Raw genomic sequence first — 19,543 nt, forward strand, 5'->3', positions numbered from 1 at the left:
TCTTCTCACCTGGCACTGGGCTGCTAATAGAATGAATTGCACCCAGTTGGCAAAGAATGATGAGAAATACCTTTCATGTCTAGGCTTTGACTTCCATCTACTCTTTCCAAAATCCACCTTTTACTTTCCTTTTCCTTAAAAATCTTAAGGGCACCCATAAAGAGGAGGCCACAGATAACACATCTTGGTACATAAAAACTAAAGAATTAAAAAATGTAATCCATCCTCCACTAGCACAAGATCCTTCACTGCAATATGTTGCATTGCTTTCTCTAGATTAGAATTAAAATTCTCCAAGGAAAGGACTCCCACCGCTTCCCTGGCCCGCTTATTCCAGGCTAGCAGATCCCAATGTCAAGGGTTTTTCCCCCTGCTGTTCAGCCATAATTTTCCTTACTTTTTCCTCTCTTGCACCATTTAAATTATTCTCCTTTCCACATTGCAAGTTAGCTGCCTACAAGCATAAGAGGAATATAAAACCTTCTACAGCAAATACTTATCCCTGAGACTACTTTTGTCTGTCAAACAATTAGCATTGTTAAAAGTGAAATGGGGAAAAGGTAAACTAAGTAACACACGTGGCTTTAGTGTGGAATAAAGTTAACAGGTAATTCAAAATACATCCATACATCCTTCTTTACAGTTGCCAGAAATACTAAATTTGAATCAATGCTACTTGTTTAACCTAAAACAGTTGATAATATACTAGTACTGCAAACCAGCATTTATCATTCTAGATTAGACAGCTTAAGGGGTGTGCATGAAAATCAGATTAATACCAGCTAAAGAAAGCAATGTTTCTTCAAATATTTTGCTTTTTTAAGTAAAGAGGTTGTAAACATGTTGTATGTTACATGTATTGTAGAGCAAATTCAGTATACTAAAAATCACATTTAATTTACGGGTTGCAAACATCCCTTGGATCCCGTAATATTTTTTCTATGTCGGACTATGGCAGAGTTACAAAGTCAGCATTCACAGATGGCTTGCAAACATCAGTGGCTTTGAACTGAAGACTTTATTCTGCTTTTAAAATTAGGTGAATAATATACCTTTTCCACATAATTTACCAATCAAATATACCTTAATTGATTTTTTTTTTTTAAATCACTTATTTTTCTCCAACACTCTAAGGAACTGCACTAAATATATGACTTCAGAGCTCAAGTTTTCAGGCTTCACATTTAATGATGCCATAAACACTCTTCATAATGGTTTAAAGCTTCATAAAACTTTAAAAGCAGACAGAAGGCAGTGTGCACACTGATTAGAGCTAGGAGAGTTAGCATCAGGAACCTATGTTCTACTCCCGATTGTCTTGATGAATCACTAAGTGACCTCGAAGAAGTCATTTCACCTCTTTGCCAATTGTACAAGCTGTATAGAATTCAATACCTCCTCTTTCAATAAGTGAAGCTCGATTCATGAACACCTACAAAATACCATAGAGAACTCTTGAGAAAGCATACCAGAAAAGTACTGCTACTTACATTCAGAATGCAAAAACTGTGCCAGAAAAATTTCAGGTGGATCAGTCAAAAGACCAGGTGACAAAGAGCTTGTGAAAATTCCTTCTTGAGTTTTATTCTCAGTCAATAGTCTGTTACTTTGTGTGTATATGTGTGCACGTGTTTCTTTTCATTTTGATCTAAACTAGTGTTAGTCACAGAAGTCACACGGCTGCCTGGGTGAGAAGTTAACAACCATATCGAACGCTCTTCTCCGTTCTGTTGCAACTATGACTGGGAGCTCCCACGGGCTCCTCGGACCAATGAAGTATCTTACAAAAATGCGTGTGACGGTATATTTTTGATAAATCAGTAAGTCATTCCAATGCAATGGTGTTTTCTTTAGGAGTTTTATGTTATAAGAAGCTCTCAACCTTATTATTTTCTATTTTCGTACTATAAATGGGCTTTGCTTACGAACATCAGAGGACCGATACAAAAATGTACTGTATACAACTGCAGGTAGCTTCATTTGAGAACAACTTTCTAGAAGAACCAAGTTTCCTGTTGTCTTCTTTTGGAATTGTAGTGCATATGTTGAAACTTGTATATCATTTACAGTATTGAGTCTTGTGCCACTGCTGTACCTGATGTATCCAATCTGGATTAAACAGAGTATGTGCCACAAATACCAAGATGATGCTGTAGATTTCTTCTAAAAAAAATTCTGGGAGGTTCTTTTGGAGAACTTTGGGTGTTGGCCTAAGGCACTCGAGTTGCATTTCAATGCTAAATAACTCTTACCCAAGCAACCATTAATGAAAGCAGCAAGACGACCGAGATGTTACAGGAGAGCAAGAATGCAGATACCTAAGTGCATCTCTTACAGCATCCTCCTTTTGAACGTTAAGAGTTGCAACAAAAGTAATCTTGAAAACAAAACCATATCGTCTTGGCCTTTCCAAACTATGCTGACAAAATCAAGGCGAGGCCCCTCCCTGGCATAATTTGTGACACAAAGGGAGTAAGGCAGGAAAAGAAGTACAGAAAGAATAATACCCCTAACGAGAGACTTATTATATTTAAAGAGCATATCTTATGCCCTTCTTTTAAAAGGCAGTCTCATCTTGACAATTCCCTTTAGGCCGAAGCCTTGCATTCTATACTGCAGATAGGGTTCACTTGTTTCGACGGCAAAACAAGTAGAGCTGATCTCATCTTAACCATATCATAATGTCACTGAGAGGCATTATTTAAAATTTTCAAAATTCTTTAGGCAGAAATTGAAATTACTTACTAGGTGACTTCTAACACCCACAGAGTTAGAGGTGACAGAAGAGCTTCCAGACCACTTTTCCCTCTTGCAGTAAAGGCTGACACTCACTAGGGGCCACCATTGCCCCGGCTGCCAGGAAAGCCGCAAACCCACCCAAGGCAGGACAGCATCCTTGGTGCCCACTTCGTGCTATATTTCCATGCTACTCATGAGCTAAATCAATCTTACAATTCTCCAGTACAGTGAGGAGAGTCTGAATGTCGTGGTATAAAGGTTAGACCCACCACTGCACAAAGGGGTCGGAAGTGCTGCCAGGGACACCACAGGATTTGCACAGGGAATTTTGTAAGAATGTTAGGAACACTCAAGCAGCAAGTGACTTACGTCAGCTGAGTGAAAACATCCTGTATTTCTCAAAATTACTTTGAAAGTTGTTGAAGGTCAGCAACCAAGCATCCCTGAAGACATCCATTTCACCAAATTAAAGAAGCAAGTCTCCTTGGAAGTACGATTCATAGTAGGTAGCAAGCAGTGGTTTTACTAAGAAAATTCCAGCCTTACTCTGCTCAAGTTAAAAAAAAAACAAACCAAAAAAACCCAACAAACCAACAGACTACCTGCTCAGGTGAACTGAGAAATCAAAGAAACTAGCTGAAGAAGTCTATCTCTATGATCCCAACCATACTAAAGCTGGAGGATGAAGTTTCAAATTTAGGAGAGAGTCAACCTAGGGTCAATACCCTAAGCCAGCCGGTACTCCCACCTTTTCCTGCCTCAGGACAGCTACCTACAGAGCAGTGCAAGCCAAACAGGAAATACCAATTAGTTTTAGTACTAATAGGCAATTTCATTTCTAATTAAAGCTTTCCTGTAAGTGTGGTAAGTCTGATATTGCTGCACCCAGAGGGACAGACCAATTATGACTGCTGCACTTTTTCTACATAATTAAGCGTCCTCTACTGCACAGCTTGCCATACACCTAGCTATAGAAATGTTATTTAAACAATGTTAATTAACTGGATTTAAATTAGCAATACAGGCATTGAGATGCAGGTATCACTTTGCCACTTAACTGCTATATAATCAGTGCCTGATGTTTAATAAGAGAATTATGGAAAATATGATCTCCAACTATAAACAGACTATTTAGTCTTATGGTGAATTCATCTTCACCCAAAAGTCACATGGAAGACAAGTCAAGCAAATGAAACTGGGGTTGGTTTGTATTTTCTCCTTACTGAGATTTCTTACATGTAAGTGGCTGCCTTTTATCTTCGTTTACTTTGGATTGTAAAAATTGCAACTGAACATCCAGCTGTCTTTCATTTCCTTTTATTAACAACTTGTTGTAACACCATGACTGGAACGCATGTAAAACATTTACCTAGACATAGTTCACTTATGAAAAAGACAACATTTTTCTCCAATCTTAAACAAGGTCCGTTCACGTTTGTCAGTGTACTCGTAGACCAGCAGTTACGTTTTCACAGACAGCGTCCATTCACGGTACCAACCAGCCCGTCCCTAATGGCAGCGTCATGACATCAGTCACCACTTTTCAGCAGTTCCTGAAGATAGACTGCGTTGACGTGATAGGCATTCATCCAGTTAAACTGTCTGTAACTTTTCCTATAGTAAGACGCTGCAGCATAGTAGTTTTGCCATGCCTGATAATAAGATTTCCAGTAGTTTTTGTAACTCCAAGCCTCATACGGAACACCATCATCCCAAGAGCTGCAGGAGCAGTCATCTTCAGGTTTTCTCATGGGAGGACTAGGGAATTGATGGTAATGGCTTTTCTTTTGTTTAGCGTTTTGTTTCAGAACTTTCTTTTTCGCTTGATTTTGCTTTGGGACTTGCGAGAGCTGCTGAGGCTTCTCTGGCGTAGGACAGAAGCCTGCATGACCCTGACGCGCTGTGGGAACAGCATTCTTCTCCTGTGTATCTGAAAATGCTTCAAAGCACGAGTTATTCTCCCTACTATTGGAGGAAGCCCTGGAACTGTATGAACCATCACTGTCACCAGACGCAACACCATTTGCTACCATCTCTGTATTATGTTCCACATCTTTCCACTCCACACCACCATTTCTGGGGAGCTCACGTTGTTCTCCTGGGCCTGAATAGCTCCTTAAAATTTCAACCTCTCTCTCCAACCCTTCTTTAATGAAATACTCATAGTCTTCAACAAACTCTGAGAAATTCCAGGGATTGTTCTGTTGGTTTTTGAGAGAAGACAAGCATGGAATTCTGGGAAGATTTTTTTTTAAGGCCTCCTCATCTGGAGGCTGAGTGTTATATTGTCCATCCGTTCTGGAGACAGTTTTGACTTGATTCCTCTGTTCTGTGTGGCGACTGGAAGTTTGGGAGTTTCTGCTACTTTTGTCTGTATTTGCAGAATTTGTGCACTTTTTAATCTGCTTTTGCTTTGGAGCCTTTTTTGGCCTTTCTACAGAAGAATTATCACCTGGAAGATTAGAAAGAGGCTGAGGTGCCTCTGAAAAACTATTCTGGACAGGCTCCAGTACTGGTTGCTCTGGTCTAAGACACACAGTGTCAGAATTCACTGAGGCACCTGTATGTGTAACAGGTTTGACTTCTACCTCCCCATCTTCAAACTGATCCATCATTCCAGGAGGTATAGGCTCTGCACAAAAGGGAAACAAGCAGGCACTCAATTAAGTGCATCCTTCCCTCTAGAACTCAACCGAGTACTGACGTAAAGCTTTGCAAAATCGCAGATAAGATGTCAAGACATGTTAAGTTAGGGCTACAAACGGACCCCTTCAATTCTTGGAAGAGCTCAAACAGCATTTTCTTCATGGAAGGCATCAAAAAGTTGATCAAGACAAGCAGCACTGCATTACCTGTCACCTATTTTTCATATCCTACTTAACCAGGTAAAAAATTAGAATTTATCTAAGAAGGCAGAAGCTGTATTTCTAGCAGAACAGCTTCTGGCAAAGCAAGGATAGCAAATTTTCTGCTGTTTCAATTATTCCTTCCTTACTTCTCCTACTGTATCTTACAGCCTGAGAAAGGCTTACTATTAGATTTCTGGAAATCCAAGTAGTTATGCGGTTGCTTAAGCAACAGCTGGAGGCAGAGTTTGTCGCCCTATCCACAGGCATGCACTAAATTAATTTTCTATTGCTTTGCACAACTGCAGCAGTTACACAAGTAGTCATTAGCACAGAGTATGAAAAACCTGTACCAAAATTAATGCAACTTCAGCAGAGAAGATACATGTCAGCTCCCTGCAGGCTCGTCTGAAGCTCTGAATAAACAGAAAACAGCCAACAAAACAACAGCTGCATTCATAGGACAGAGCATACCTGGTAGAGGAAGAAGCTGAAGATTACATTTCTGAGCAATTTTCATCATCACGTTTTCCTCCTCTCCGCGGCAGCAGTATGTCACGGATAAGCCTAAAGTTCCTGTGACACACAACAGAACGTGTAATTACCTAACGAGAGCCGGTGAAGCTAGTGCAAGCTCAAGAAATCCACGTGACTGTATTTACCAAAGCGCCCAGCTCTGCCAATACGATGCATGTATGTTTCCCAGTCTACAGGTACATCCAGGTTGATAACCAGATTCACTTTCTCAGCATCAATTCCGCGAGATGTCTTGAGAAAGCGAGAAGGAGAGAAGGGGATAGGTAACTGAATATGCTGAACAGATCTTTTAAATAAACACAACATATTTAGGAGTAACCGCTCATATAGTAACTTGTAGTTGTTATAACACACCATAAAGCACCTACAGTTTTCCAGCGAGTTTACAGTATTACATGTAGAACAGGCATATTGCATTGCCACCAGGAAAATTAGGGACAATTTTTCTTGTACCTTCTATGTATCAAATACAAGCAAGCGTGTTTCCCCCCCAGCATCAAAAAATTCAAACCAACAGCAGTAATCTTTTAATGACAGGACCTCAGACAATCAACTGAAGAGAAAAAAAGATCAACCCCGAAAGAGCTGGAAGTGCCTAAAGCATAACCACCACTCTATTTAAAGTTGTTTGGGATGTTACTATTGTGAGCACACTGTACTAGAGAAGCAAACTATTCCTTCCCATAGCTCCTATCCAAAGTAAGTAACTCTACTACTCTGAAATATCTGTAAACGTCTGCAAAGAACCAGATAAATTAAAAATTATTTTTGAGCCACTTGAGGAGGAGGGGACAACTTCTAAGTTTCACAGTGAAAATAAATTGCACACAGTGCTCAAGTCACATGCTTTACCAGTGCATCTGTGTTCTATTCAATTCCAAGTCAAATCTAATTCTCTGAAGTAACTTTATGTACAATACTCATGAATGCTGTAAAATAGTAACTCACCAAGTCTGTGGAAATCAGAACTCTACAGTGGAATTGCTTTAATTTAGACATAGCATCAAGTCGTTGATTTTGATTCATGCTGCCTAGAAAGACAAAAGTTAGAAACAGATTACATTCTTCAGTTTTATGCCCCTCAAATTCTGGAAAACACTGCTTTGTAAAACTGCAGATGAGATGAGAAATAAGGTTGAGAGAAACTTCCTCAAACATCAGTTCCAACTGAGCAAACAAGGAATGAACAAAAACTTGAAAATAAAAAAATCCATTACAAAAATAATTATTTTGCTTGTTTTTAAAGAGAAACCAATTATGTAGATACTTAACCCACTTGAACAACACTGACTTCAGACAAATTTTACTTGAACATATAAGCCATGGAAAACACTGAAGTAAAAATTCAAGGTTTCTAATAAACATCAGGTGCCAGCTATCAGCTTTTTATAGAGACGCTAGAAATGAAAGAAATTTAAATTCAACATCTGCCGAATTCAACATTCCAAAGAAACACTGCTTCACCCTGCAAATGTAAGTAAACTTTCTCTTTACAAAAAAGCCAACACAGTCATCTAGACATTCATAAAAATAACTCAAACATATTTGAAAACAGGAAACTTATTCAACATAAAACTTAATTCCTATTTAAGTTCTAAAGACCTATGAAGATTCAAAAGCTATTCTTAGTTATTTAATCAGAGGCCATGCAAACCAAGATTCAAGATTAATTTTCCTATTTTAGCTCACATTTAAGCACAACTTCAATAGACTCACAAAATTTTGAATGGACTTACCCGAAATGCACTCAGCAGGAAAGCCTCTGGACGTTAGTATTTCAGCTAGATGTTGAGCCCTGACAGAATATACACAATGAAAATTATAAATAAAATCGCGGACATAACAACCCCTGTGTATTTCTTAACAACAAGCTATTCTTTACAGCCAAAGGCTACTTTCCAAAACTGTCACTTCCATCTTTGTGTCTAGAACAGCCACCTTGCAGATGGAAAAGGACAACAGGATATCAGGTCTCGCTGTACTCTGTAACAGCATATGAGGTACCTTCACGCTAAAGCATTCATTTATTTTCAGTATTTCATACCACATTCCTCTGGCTGTATTTCAGATCCAAAGCCTGCACACTGCTTTAAGACCTTACAGAACGTCTATATAAGCTTGTCCACGACTGGACATTACAACCACTGCTTTTGAACATGCTTTTTTACAGATTTTATTTCAAATTTATTACCTGCTATGCAAATTTGAGAAGACTAAGGCTTGATTAAATGGAATCTTGCTGAACAACTCCTGCAGGTGCTGGGTTTTCTCCTCAAATGTTTTATGCGGAAGCGGATGGGAATTCACAATTTTGTAATACTGCTTCAGCCCTGAGCATGAAAGCAAAAACACTATCAGATTAAGGGTTTCCATAAAAACATGCACAGCGCTATGCTGCTGTCAACATGCGTCACTGCAGCTAAAACAAAGACTTTACATTTAAATAAGCACACATGTGCGCACATGTGCCTGTACGACAGGAGCTTTTTTAAAAGGCTGAAATATTTTTGGAACTGATAGGAAAAACAAAGTTACATTCATCACTGATGTTTTAAATACATCCATACTGGAAGCAAATACTTTGTAAGCTGATCAACTCACCTGTGGAGGGAAAGTATGAAGCATCACAAATTTTAAAGGTGCATGTTTTGGTTTTAGTATACTCGTCCTAATCTACTGATAACAACATCACTATAAACAAACTTCTACTTACCAATGAGACTTGGATCAGTAGGGTTCAACCTCACAAACGTTGGCGCTCTCATGTACCTGGTCAAAGCATTAGCTAATGACTCAGGATAAGTAGCTGAAACAGCAAGCATCTGTTTATTGGCCGGCAGCGAAGAGTAAATCCAACTGTGAGATAAAGAAATGGAAATGAATAACAAATATGCATCTAATCTACTGATAAATGCATGAGAAGTGTTTTTCTTACTTGATTTGTTCCTGAAAGCTGCCTTCTTCCAGAAGCTTGTCTGCTTCATCAAGAATAAAAAGCCGGATACTGGCTGTATTTAAGTAGTCCAACTCTATGAGCTGTTTTATTCGACCTACATATGAAGAACAAGTAAAAGGAACTTGAAAAATATTAATTCAAAGGTTCCAATGATTAATTTTGTAATTTTTAAACCAAATAATTTTAATAAGCCTTGAAAAGGCCACATTGAGAATAATCTCTCACTAAAAATACCTGCTCTAAATGTCTCTGGCACTGGGCCTTTAAGACTACCCCCTATTATTAAAAAAAAGGAACCCAGATTTCAAAAGCACCAGTTGTTGTACTATGAAGTATTATCTAAAACAGAATGAAGCACCTCCGTACCTGGGGAGCCCACCGCTATATGGCACTTCTTCAGTCTGAGTTTGTCCTGGCTCAAAGGAGTCCCTCCAATGAAGACGTGGCATTCCAAGCCTTCCATTTTTATTCCAATAGTTGTGATTACAGCGTGAATCTGCACGGCGATCTCTCGTGTAGGAGCCAAGATCAGAATCTGTAAGGACCAAGGATTAGATCAGAAAACTGCAAAACGGTTCCAAAGATTAAAGCCCGGCGTCGAGTCGTGATTTCTCACAGGCGATAACGTCATTTCCTCACGAAAAAGAGCGATCCTCTCCCAGAAAGCAAAGCCCCCCCCCGCCCCGCGTACCGGTCACGGCGGGCCGGGGCTCACCTGCGTGGCGGGGCTCTCCAGCAGCACCGCGTCCAGGGCCACGGTGGAGAACACGCAGGTCTTGCCGGTGCCGGACTTGGCCTGCACGATGAGATCTGGAACGAGCCGCCACAGAGGTCACCGGAGGCCCCAGCTGCCCCCAGCCCCGCGCCCGGCCCCGCGCCCGGACCGCCCGCTCACCCAGGCCGCAGCGCCCCAGCGGGATGGCCTTCAGCTGCACCGGCGACGGCCTGTGGAAGCCGGCCGCCTCCAGCCCCGCCAGCACCGGCGCCGACAGCAGCAGCGACCCGAAGTCGGACGGGCCGCCGGGCACCAGCACATCGTGCGTGCGGAACCGGCCCTCGCCCGGCGCCCCGCCGCCGCCCGCCGCCATCTTGGGGGGGAACCGGCGCCGGGCGAGACGCGCCCTCAGCCCGCGCCGCGCACGCGCCCTGGCCGGACGGGCCCGTCCCGCCCGCCCCGCGCCGCGCCGCCAGGGGGCGCCGCGGGCGCCGATTGGCTGGCGGGGGCGCGCGGGGCCGCCTTCCCGCGCGCGGCAGGGCGGGAGGCGCGCGCCTTCTGGGGCTGGCGCGTGGGTGCCGTGCACCAACATCGGCCATGCACCAACGTTGGCCCTGCACCAACGTTGGCCATGCACCAACATCGGCCGTGCACCAACATCGGCCGTGCACCAACATCAGCCGTGCACCAACGTTAGCCGTGCACCAACACCAGCCATGCACCAACATTGGCCGTGCACCAACGTTAGCCGTGCACCAACACCAGCCATGCACCAGCATTAGCTGTGCACCAACACCGGCCATGCACCAACACTGGCCATGCACCAACGTTAGCCGTGCACCAACGTTAGCTGTGCACCAACACCAGCCAGGCACCAACATCAGCCATGCACCAACGTTAGCCGTGCACCAACACCGGCCATGCACCAACATCAGCCATGCACCAACACTGGCAATGCACCAACGTTAGCCATGCACCAACATCAGCCATGCACCAACATTAGCCATGCACCAACATCAGCCATGCACCAACACTGGCAATGCACCAACGTTAGCCATGCACCAACATCAGCCATGCACCAACACTGGCAATGCACCAACGTTAGCCATGCACCAACATCAGCCATGCACCAACATTGGCAATGCGCCAACGTTAGCCATGCACCAACACCAGCCATGTACCAACACCGGCCATGCACCAACATCAGCCATGCACCAACACCGGCCATGCACCAACATCGTCCATGTACCAACATTAGCCGTGCACCAACACCGGCCATGCACCAGCATTAGCCGTGCACCAACATCAGCCATGCACCAACACCGGCCGTGCACCAACACCGGCCATGCACCAACGTTAGCCGTGCACCAACACCGGCCGTGCACCAACACCGGCCGTGCACTAACGTTAGCAATTTATTGCCTGTTTATCCCAGGAACTGAGGCTGTGACTCCCCGCTGTGTGTCTCTGTGCTGCTCCACACAGAAGCAATTAACGGTGATGTTCGTGGAAGAGCAGTCCTGCAGGTGGAGAGCGATAGGCCGCTGCAGCTAACCAGCCTTTCGTACCTCCCCGGGCTGTTTGTTTCATGGACAGCACAAAAGCTTAAACTTAGAAATATCACAGAGGACAAAAGCTCTGTGTTACGTGAGCGGCAGTAAAGTGGTGGGAGCTGGAGGCCTTGCCACCCGCTCCACAAGCGCGAGCTTTGACGGGAGCGTAACTGAACGGCAGAGAGAAGCCGGGCTGGAGGCACGGCGGAGCGTGGCCGAGGGCCAGGCGGGCGAGAGCCAGCACCCGGCCAGCAGCGGCTGGAGGGCAGGAGGGAACGGTCAAAGGGAGCAATGAGCAGAGGGAAAGAGGGAGTCGTAAGAGGAAGGGAAGGGTCAGCGAAGGAATGGTGAAGGCTGCAGAAGAGGATGAGGAGGGCAAACAGAGGATGAGAAGGACAAAATGGATCATGTTGGCAAAACAGCGTCAACAAGCTTGCTGACAGCGGGCGCCCAAGTACCAATATCCCTGTTAATCTGGAGGGAAAGCAGACGCCACTCATCTCTCGGCCATCCTTCCCTAAGGAAACCGCGGGGACGCTCTGTTCTGACCCCTCTCGTTTCAGCCCTCCTGCCGCCACCCCGGCAATAGAAATGAGTTTCTCGTGAAACACTGTGAGGCTGGGATACAGCTGTACTGCACGCAGAAACAAGATTTAAAAGCCCGGGTACTGCAAAAAATTAATAGTATAGCATTCACTCCAGCAAAGGCCAAGCGTGTTAATCTGTTGTAGGTGGATTACTTACTACCCTCTGTAGAGCACTTATTTTAAATCGTGGGTGGTTTCATGCACATCAGCTTTTATTGTCATAGCAGTTCAGAGGCTCTGGACACGCAGCTTCCATTCATTGCAATGGGATTGCAAAAATCTCAACAGTGGCTTCTACTGTACGAGCACATACACTGTGTCATTATTCTTACATTGCCAGGAAGCCTAAATGAATTTTAATGGCTTTGGTGCACCACAGTCTTTGTCACGCCTTCGAAATTCCTCACGTTTATATTCCTGATGGGAGGGAACAAGTCTGGCACATTCTATCCAGTTGTTATTTTTTAGTATTACGATATTTTCATATGAATATCTGAGTACCAACCAAGAGCGGGGCCTCACGGACAATGAAGACAGTTTCAGCTCGGAGAGCTTGCCTCTACCGAGTCGGGACAGACCAGATGGTAGGGGCGAGAGCTGTGCCCCGGAGCAGAGGTAACAGAGAGCTAACTACAAGCATTCTGTTAGTTCCAATTATTTTTTAATTTTTAAGTGGATATTCCCACTGGTCCTCAAGGGGAAACGAGTCTCCAACATGAGATAATTATCTCTGGATAAATCTGAGAAAGGAGACAGACAAAGACACCTGGACATAACAAACGTTTGATTAAATACAGCCTCTCATAACCCTTTTAAAGTGATGTGATTGAAACAGACAACGGAGAGCAGTCAGGAGTGACTGTTCCCATGGGGGAAGGGCAAGAAGAGGTGACAATCCAGCCCAAAACAGCCAGCTCCCCCTCTATTTTCCTCACTTTTTCTCCCCTGAGGCTGCATGCACACTGCAATACAACCGAGGCGATTTGGGGACGGACGTTATTCTCTGTGGTGCATTGGTAATGAGACATTCAGACACACCACCTCAATTCAGAAAGATGCTGCTGCTCGTAGGTATTTATCTGATTTTCCATCGGATGCTGGAGGCACGGATTCCAGACCATCTCAATGTCTGTATGCTGAGAAACCCTTCGACACCATGACTGGCAGATTTATTGTCCCTCTCCCTTTGGTTTCGGCCCTTACTGATGGGGCTGTGTCAGATTTAGGTCATGCTCCTGCAGCTCTATCAGTCGATCTATTGAAAGGTTTTGTTTCTCCCCTAACCCTTATTCCTGTAGATCTTAACTGCTACTGCTACTAACTTTGTTTTAAACTCTGCAGGTTGTGTGCTCTGCCATGAACCAGTGTATAAATAGCATCGTCCACCTTCAGGCCTCGTTTTACCTCAGTGACTCTCAAATACTGAATTCACATTGTCGTCGTTCACGTCAGCCCAGCCAAGAGGAATCCGCCGTTTTGCCATGACATTGCTTTGCTTTCGCTTGCAGTTAAGATCCAAAGGAAGTATTCCTGTTCAAAGCAGCCTTTGGAAATCTTGACAATTAATCTGAATACTCTGCAGGCAGAACAGGTCCTGGGAAAGGATTTAGGTTAGTAAAGGAAGTAGATAAGACCTCCTTCTCAGCTGTAGTATTAAAAAAACCCTGGTTCTTATGAAGGGATATAAACTCTCTAGCTTGGGGTCATAAACCAACCTCTAGATTTTGGGGCTTAGGAAAAAACTCTTGCTAGGGAAAACTCTTGCTCCCATGTCGACTGAGCGCTCATTTCATTCCCCCAAGACAGGGCTTACCACTTTTTTGTCCCTATGCAGATTACATATTAGATTTTAATTCCATCCAAGATTAATTTTCCTCTGAATTTATCAGCTTTGGATAAATGATCTTACACGACACCTGTGAGGTGCAAGCTGCTGATACTCAAGGGCAGGTTCTCGCTATTTCAGACTGTCAAGCACTTGTCTTCAGACTCCCAGCAGCAAGGCAAAGGTCCGTATCACACGTTCCACGTGCAGTTTGCATTGTGCCAAGACCTCCTAAGGCTAACGCGTGCAGTGCAAAGAAACATCTTGACCAGCACTAAGTAGTCACCACAGATCTATCCATCTCCTCTGTGTGTGGAACTTACTCTTCACTGACAACAGCTAAGTTCTTGTTGTAACTCTTCTGAAAGACTGGGACAAACTGCTCGCAGAGAATTTGCATTGGCTTCCAGGACTATCGGGCTGCGTGTATCTTTTGAGAATACATTCATTATAGATTTGAACATTGCTACTATAAACAAGCACCTGCCTTGTCTTATTCCTTTAGCTTCAAAGGATTTGTCTTTCATATCTGCCAAGACATGGAATTATTCAGAACAAATCTTGGTTTACATAATATTTATAAAATAATTTTAAAGTGAGATAATCTCATCCTCCTCTCCCAGATGTGTTCAGATGAAGACAGTGAACTTTCTCCGTCCTCTGCAGCACGTGTGACTCACTCTTGGGAGTGCGGTATGTATTTGTGTTTACACTGCCATGGAAACTCTCTGTGTTCCCTGTACAGTAAAGCACATTGCAGTGAAAGGGCCATTGATATTAGCACAGACACTGACTTCATATTCACCAGCACAAATTGTGTCCAAGCACCCTGTGCATTCAGTTTCCCTTCGGGAAAAAAAGCTGGGTGGCAAGTTACCAATGAGTAGCAAGTCTGTGGGCAGCAGAATCTTCTTTGTTGCTCTAGTAATTGGTAAAGTCTTGGATTTTTTCCAGCAAGCCTGGTGCGTGGAGTTGTTATAAATGATGATGATGATGATGGGGTCTTACAGCCATCTAAGGCTCACTTCAGTGCCCTTCTGCTGAATGGATTTGGTTCGTTGTCAGGCACGTCCTTCAGAAGATTCCCGAAGAACTCCACAAATTTCAGATGAAATCTGGAGTATACAGGCGGGGTCACTGCAGGTGCAGGTACAGACGCAGCTACAAATAAAAAGAAAGCAGACGTCAGGATACCAGGTCAGAGTAGCTATTTCAGCTACACCAGTGAGAAGTGCCAGTAGTTCGCTCCTGTTGTTTTCCTCCAGATAAATAAATATCAGCTCGTTTTAATCTCAGATATGCTTTTATACCAAGGTTTGCTAAATTATTTTCCAGCTAGTATGAACAGGATCTAGGTCACCGAAATGCAGCCAGCCGAGACGTAATCCAATAGTTCTTTAACACAAGACAGCACAGTGAATGCACCAGGAGTTTCCCTACCCTGGTACTTACTCCTGGCACTCCTGTGCAAGCAGAGGAATGTCAGGAGATGGAATTTGGCTGGAGCAGAATTAAAAGTTTCGCTTTTGGGATGGTGGCATAGTGAGGTAGGGGCATGTCAGGAACTTTAAAGGCCAGAAGTGCAGAGACTGCATCCAATAAATGAGGCTTAATGGAAGAAATGGTCACATTTTCAGGGGTAATTTATCTCTGTATGTGCAAATACGAAACCAGAATTAAAGTTTTAACATTGTATTCTCACCTATTTTGGCTGGATGTTTATGCCCCAGTGGATTTAGACAAAGATGGATGCAATTCAGGTCATGCTGCAGCTTAAGTGGGAAGAAATTCTGAAAGGTTTGCCTTCAGTGCACGAGAAAGTAAAAATGAAAGAAAATTCAGCAATAACCACGCTTGTTAGTTCAGCAAGTAAGTGTCGCGTGAAAGCCCTGAGAAACCAGACCAACGAACTGAAAGACAACAAATGAGATAAGCCTTCAGCTGTGAAGGGATGGACGTTTTCTCAAGTGGGAAGGAATGAGGCAGTTTGTGGAAGTGGAATACACCGCTCTAAAAAGTGTCTTCTATTTTTTGCCCAAGATCTCAGTTTTTCATTTTATCCTGAAATAAGCCAAGTAGCTTTCTGCCTGAGGGTGTTTTATTCTCTGTACTGGAGACCTGATTTTCCACTGCACTGCACCATCTGCTCATGGTTTGCACCGCTGTGGAGTGGAAGGAGTGCAGGGCCTGGCATGAAGTGTCAATGTTGCTTTGAACCAGTTGTCTACGCAGAAGAGAAAAATGTCGCTTAGTGGGGAAATCCTACTGAGAAAATACTTCAGATTTTTCCCTTCTCTTGCAAGGTCCCAGGAGTTTGGAGCACATAAATATTCTGCTCTTTTCCTTATTCTGTGCTCATGATCTCCTTTACCAGCCTCACGGGACATGAGCAGCCCCAGAGGCTAAAAACCAGATCAAAAAGATGACCTCAAACAGAAGCCAAACGGGGGCTAAAAACTCTTCCCTGTTCATCTACCGGCAGATCACACAGTTCAGTGTCTTGCAAGTGTTACAGGAGCTTTCTGGAACACAGCATCTGCCAACTGCCATGTACATGTGCGGCTGGCCTCCTGAATGCTAGACGTGCTGGAAAATATAATATTGTTTAACTTAGATTTGATGCTTCAAATAACCATGTGTGTCTTTTGTATCTCTTCAGTACTGAAATATTCAAAGCACTGTAAAAAGTATCAGTTAAAACAAATTCAGGAACGATATGATTTTTAAAAAAAATATGGTGTTGTAAAGAAAACGTTGGGGAGAGCATCCTGTGCCTAGGATAACCCCTGGTCTGATTTCATACAGTTTTTCAAGATGCCAAGACCATAGTGCTCATCAGCAGTCTGCTTTCTGTAGACACAGTAACCCAGGAGAACAGAAGTCATTCCATGTTGGTGCCCGCTCTTAGTCTATTCCCTATTACCAAATGTAAAATAATACCTAAAAATACTGTTGTTCAAAGCTGGCTTGGATAAATTAAGCTCACGGCCAGTTTTCAGCTCAAACCAGCTGAACCTAGGTCTTGAGCCACCCAAGCAACACAGAAACCTGGACTCTGAGACTGTGGCTCTTGAGCACGGATCCTTGTCTGAGGCACGGGAGGAGGAAAGGGAAGTTGGGTCCTTCCCCGTACTATTAGTAATTGGCAGAGGCAGGCGGTTCAGCTTGTAGTCTCCACGTGGTGCCATCTTTTTGATTTTTTACCACTGACTGGCTGTTCAAACCTGCCATATGATACTTGATACGCTCGGGTAGGCTGGGGACACACACCCCCCGACCCTGGGCCGTGGGGAACAACCAGCTGGCCAACAAACCCAGCCAGAGTTCAAGAAAAAAATTATAGTTGGGCTAGTTGCCTTAGACTTTAAGAAAGACTGGCAGGTAGCCCACTCACAGCATAGCATACCCCATTGGAAGTGATTAACTTTTTGATCAGGTCATTTCTTTAATACGTTAATATGTTTACTGCCCCACGTTCTGCAGATGAGAGATGCAATTTTCATGCTTCCTTAATAGATAGGAAATGGAAACCCTGAAATGAGCAGAAAGACAGGAAATTTTGACCAACAATAAAAGAGATGCTGGCAGGATCAATAAACGTTAACTCCAGAGCATTTCCCAAGCCTACATGAAAGGCCAGATCCCAAAGTTCCTCTTTAAATTGGAAACTGACCCAAGGGCCGCTCTCAAAAACACCAGGGCTGATTTCTACAAACCAACCAACCAAATCCTATTACCAGCTACAAAAAACCTTCTCCTTCAAAAAATGAAGACCTGGAAAGGCAAAGAGTTTAGCCAGTCTTTGTCAATACTCAAATGTATGGGAAAAAGCAAGTAATTATTTTTTTCATCCCAAATTTGAAAACACAAAGTAGTATTTCTCATCCTACCAAGTCCCTTACCACTGCAGAATGATTCAGACAAGCCTTGCTAACCCATTACGGGGGACTCAGCGTTTTATCATCTAAGCAGCACATTTTGCACATAAGCCGAGAATAATACACATATATGAGAGAAATGCTGAAAAATTCAAACCCTTCCAAATTCAACGCAGTTACAAAGTCTGATGATGCAAAAGCGCTTGTATTTTTTCCTGGCTCACCTGCCCATCTGTATGATTTCCTAGGGCGACAAGCAGTATCAGAGGCTGCTGATCGGAGGTGAAAAAATCCTGCCCTTGGAGCGGTGCAGCCGCAGCACTGATAATGTCCCCTCGTATCCAGGACACTTCCAGCTGCTGCTGTGCGTGTAGATTCCCGTCAGCCGAAAGGCTGCTGGTAAAACACAGCGAGGAAAAAAACTTACTGCTCTGAAAATAAAACTCATGCTAAGAATTTTCAACACCTGCTTCTTGCAGGGCTCTAAGCAGGCGCTATTCCTGACGCAGGGCATTTTGATAACGGCGCGGTGACGTGCGAAGCGCTCGTGGTAGTGCCACCTTCCCGGGGAGAGCCGCGACCCCCCCGAGGTGCCAACGCGCGGTTTGGCACAGGAGGGACGCGGCTCCGCGCGCCCACCCGGCCCCCGCGTAGAACGAAACGGGAAAATCCACAACTGGGTGGCTTTGCGGTTTGTCGCGAGGAAGGCCACGTAGGTTAATCCATGCTTTTGCTGGGGTGGCCTGTCTCTGCGGAGCAATTTGCAGAATCTGGACCACAACAAAAGCAAGCCGCCCAACTTCCCTGCGGGGAGAAGGGATAATTCCCGGCGCAAACTCCCGCGCCCTGGATGCTACCGAGCGCTGGGCTGGGTTTGGCCCCGCTGCAAGAAGCCTCTCGCCGTTTGACGCCTCGGCCGGGACGCCCAGGCCCCGGGGCCAGGAGGGGGCAAGAGACGAGACACCCCCCCCCCCCCTCCGCCGCACCGCCCTCGGCTCCAGCCCCGCGGCCCGGCCGCCCCACGGCGCTGGGCCCTGCCCGGCCCTGCCCGGCCCCGGCCCCGGCCCCTGCCCGGCCCCTGCCCCTGCCCCTGCCCGGCCCCTGCCCCGGACTCTGTCCGGCCCCTGCTCGGCCCCTGCCCTGCCCTGCCCTGCCCGGCCCCTGCCCCTGCTCTGGGCCCTGCCCTGCCCGGCCCCTGCCCTGCCCCTGCCCCTGCCCCCGGCCCTGGCCCGGGCTCTGTCCGGCCCCTGCCCTGCCCTGCCCGGTCCCTGCCCTGCCCTGCCCTGCCCCTGCCCCGGGCTCTGCCCCTGCCCTGCCCGGCCCCGACCCCTGCCCGGCCCCTGCCCCTGCCCCTGCCCCGGGCTCTGCCCGGACCCTGCCCCTGCCCTGCCCTGCCCTGCCCTGCCCTGCCCGACCCCTGCCCCGGGCTCTGCCCCTGCCCGGCCCCGGCCCTGCCCGGCCCCTGCCCCTGCTCTGGGCCCTGCCCCTGCCCGGCCCCCGGCCCGGTCCCTGCCCTGCCCCGAGCTCTGCCCGGCCCCTGCCCCTGCTCTGGGCCCTGCCCGGCCCCTGCCCCCTCCTCGGCCCCTGCCCTGCCCCGAGCTCTGCCCGGCCCCGGGCTCTGCCTCTGCCCCTGCCCCGGGCTCTGCCCCTGCCCGCCCCTGCCCGGCCCCGGCCCCTGCCCCTGCTCTGGGTTCTGCCCCTGTCCCTGCCCCCTCCTCGGCCCCTGCCCCGGCCCCGGGCTCTGCCCCTTCCCTGCCCGGCCCCTGCTCTGGGCTCTGCCCCTGCCCGCCCGGGCCCCGCCGCCGCCCCCCGGTGCCGCCCCCGGGGTCCCCCCGCCCGGCTCCCCTCCCCGCCCCGCGGCTGGGCGGGCGGAGCGCTGGCATGGAGGGGCCGCGCTGCGCCGGGCC

The 19,543-nt window shown here is 46.1% G+C and overlaps 1 protein-coding gene across 1 annotated transcript; it reads right to left on the bottom strand.

The window, feature by feature from the left end:
* Nucleotides 1–4,091: 4,091 nt before the first annotated feature.
* Nucleotides 4,092–10,166, bottom strand: DDX20 (DEAD-box helicase 20). Its single transcript, XM_075722540.1, has 11 exons — nucleotides 9,974–10,166; nucleotides 9,794–9,888; nucleotides 9,445–9,613; nucleotides 9,058–9,172; nucleotides 8,836–8,978; nucleotides 8,314–8,452; nucleotides 7,859–7,917; nucleotides 7,071–7,153; nucleotides 6,248–6,353; nucleotides 6,060–6,161; nucleotides 4,092–5,371 (listed from the first exon to the last, which is right to left on the bottom strand). The coding sequence occupies exons 1-11, from the start codon at nucleotides 10,164–10,166 to the stop codon at nucleotides 4,269–4,271; spliced, it is 2,307 nt and encodes a 768-aa protein (XP_075578655.1). The 3' UTR covers nucleotides 4,092–4,268.
* Nucleotides 10,167–19,543: the final 9,377 nt, after the last annotated feature.

The sequence above is a fragment of the Pelecanus crispus genome, chromosome 17 (assembly GCF_030463565.1).
Source record: "Pelecanus crispus isolate bPelCri1 chromosome 17, bPelCri1.pri, whole genome shotgun sequence".
Classification (NCBI taxonomy): domain Eukaryota; kingdom Metazoa; phylum Chordata; class Aves; order Pelecaniformes; family Pelecanidae; genus Pelecanus; species Pelecanus crispus.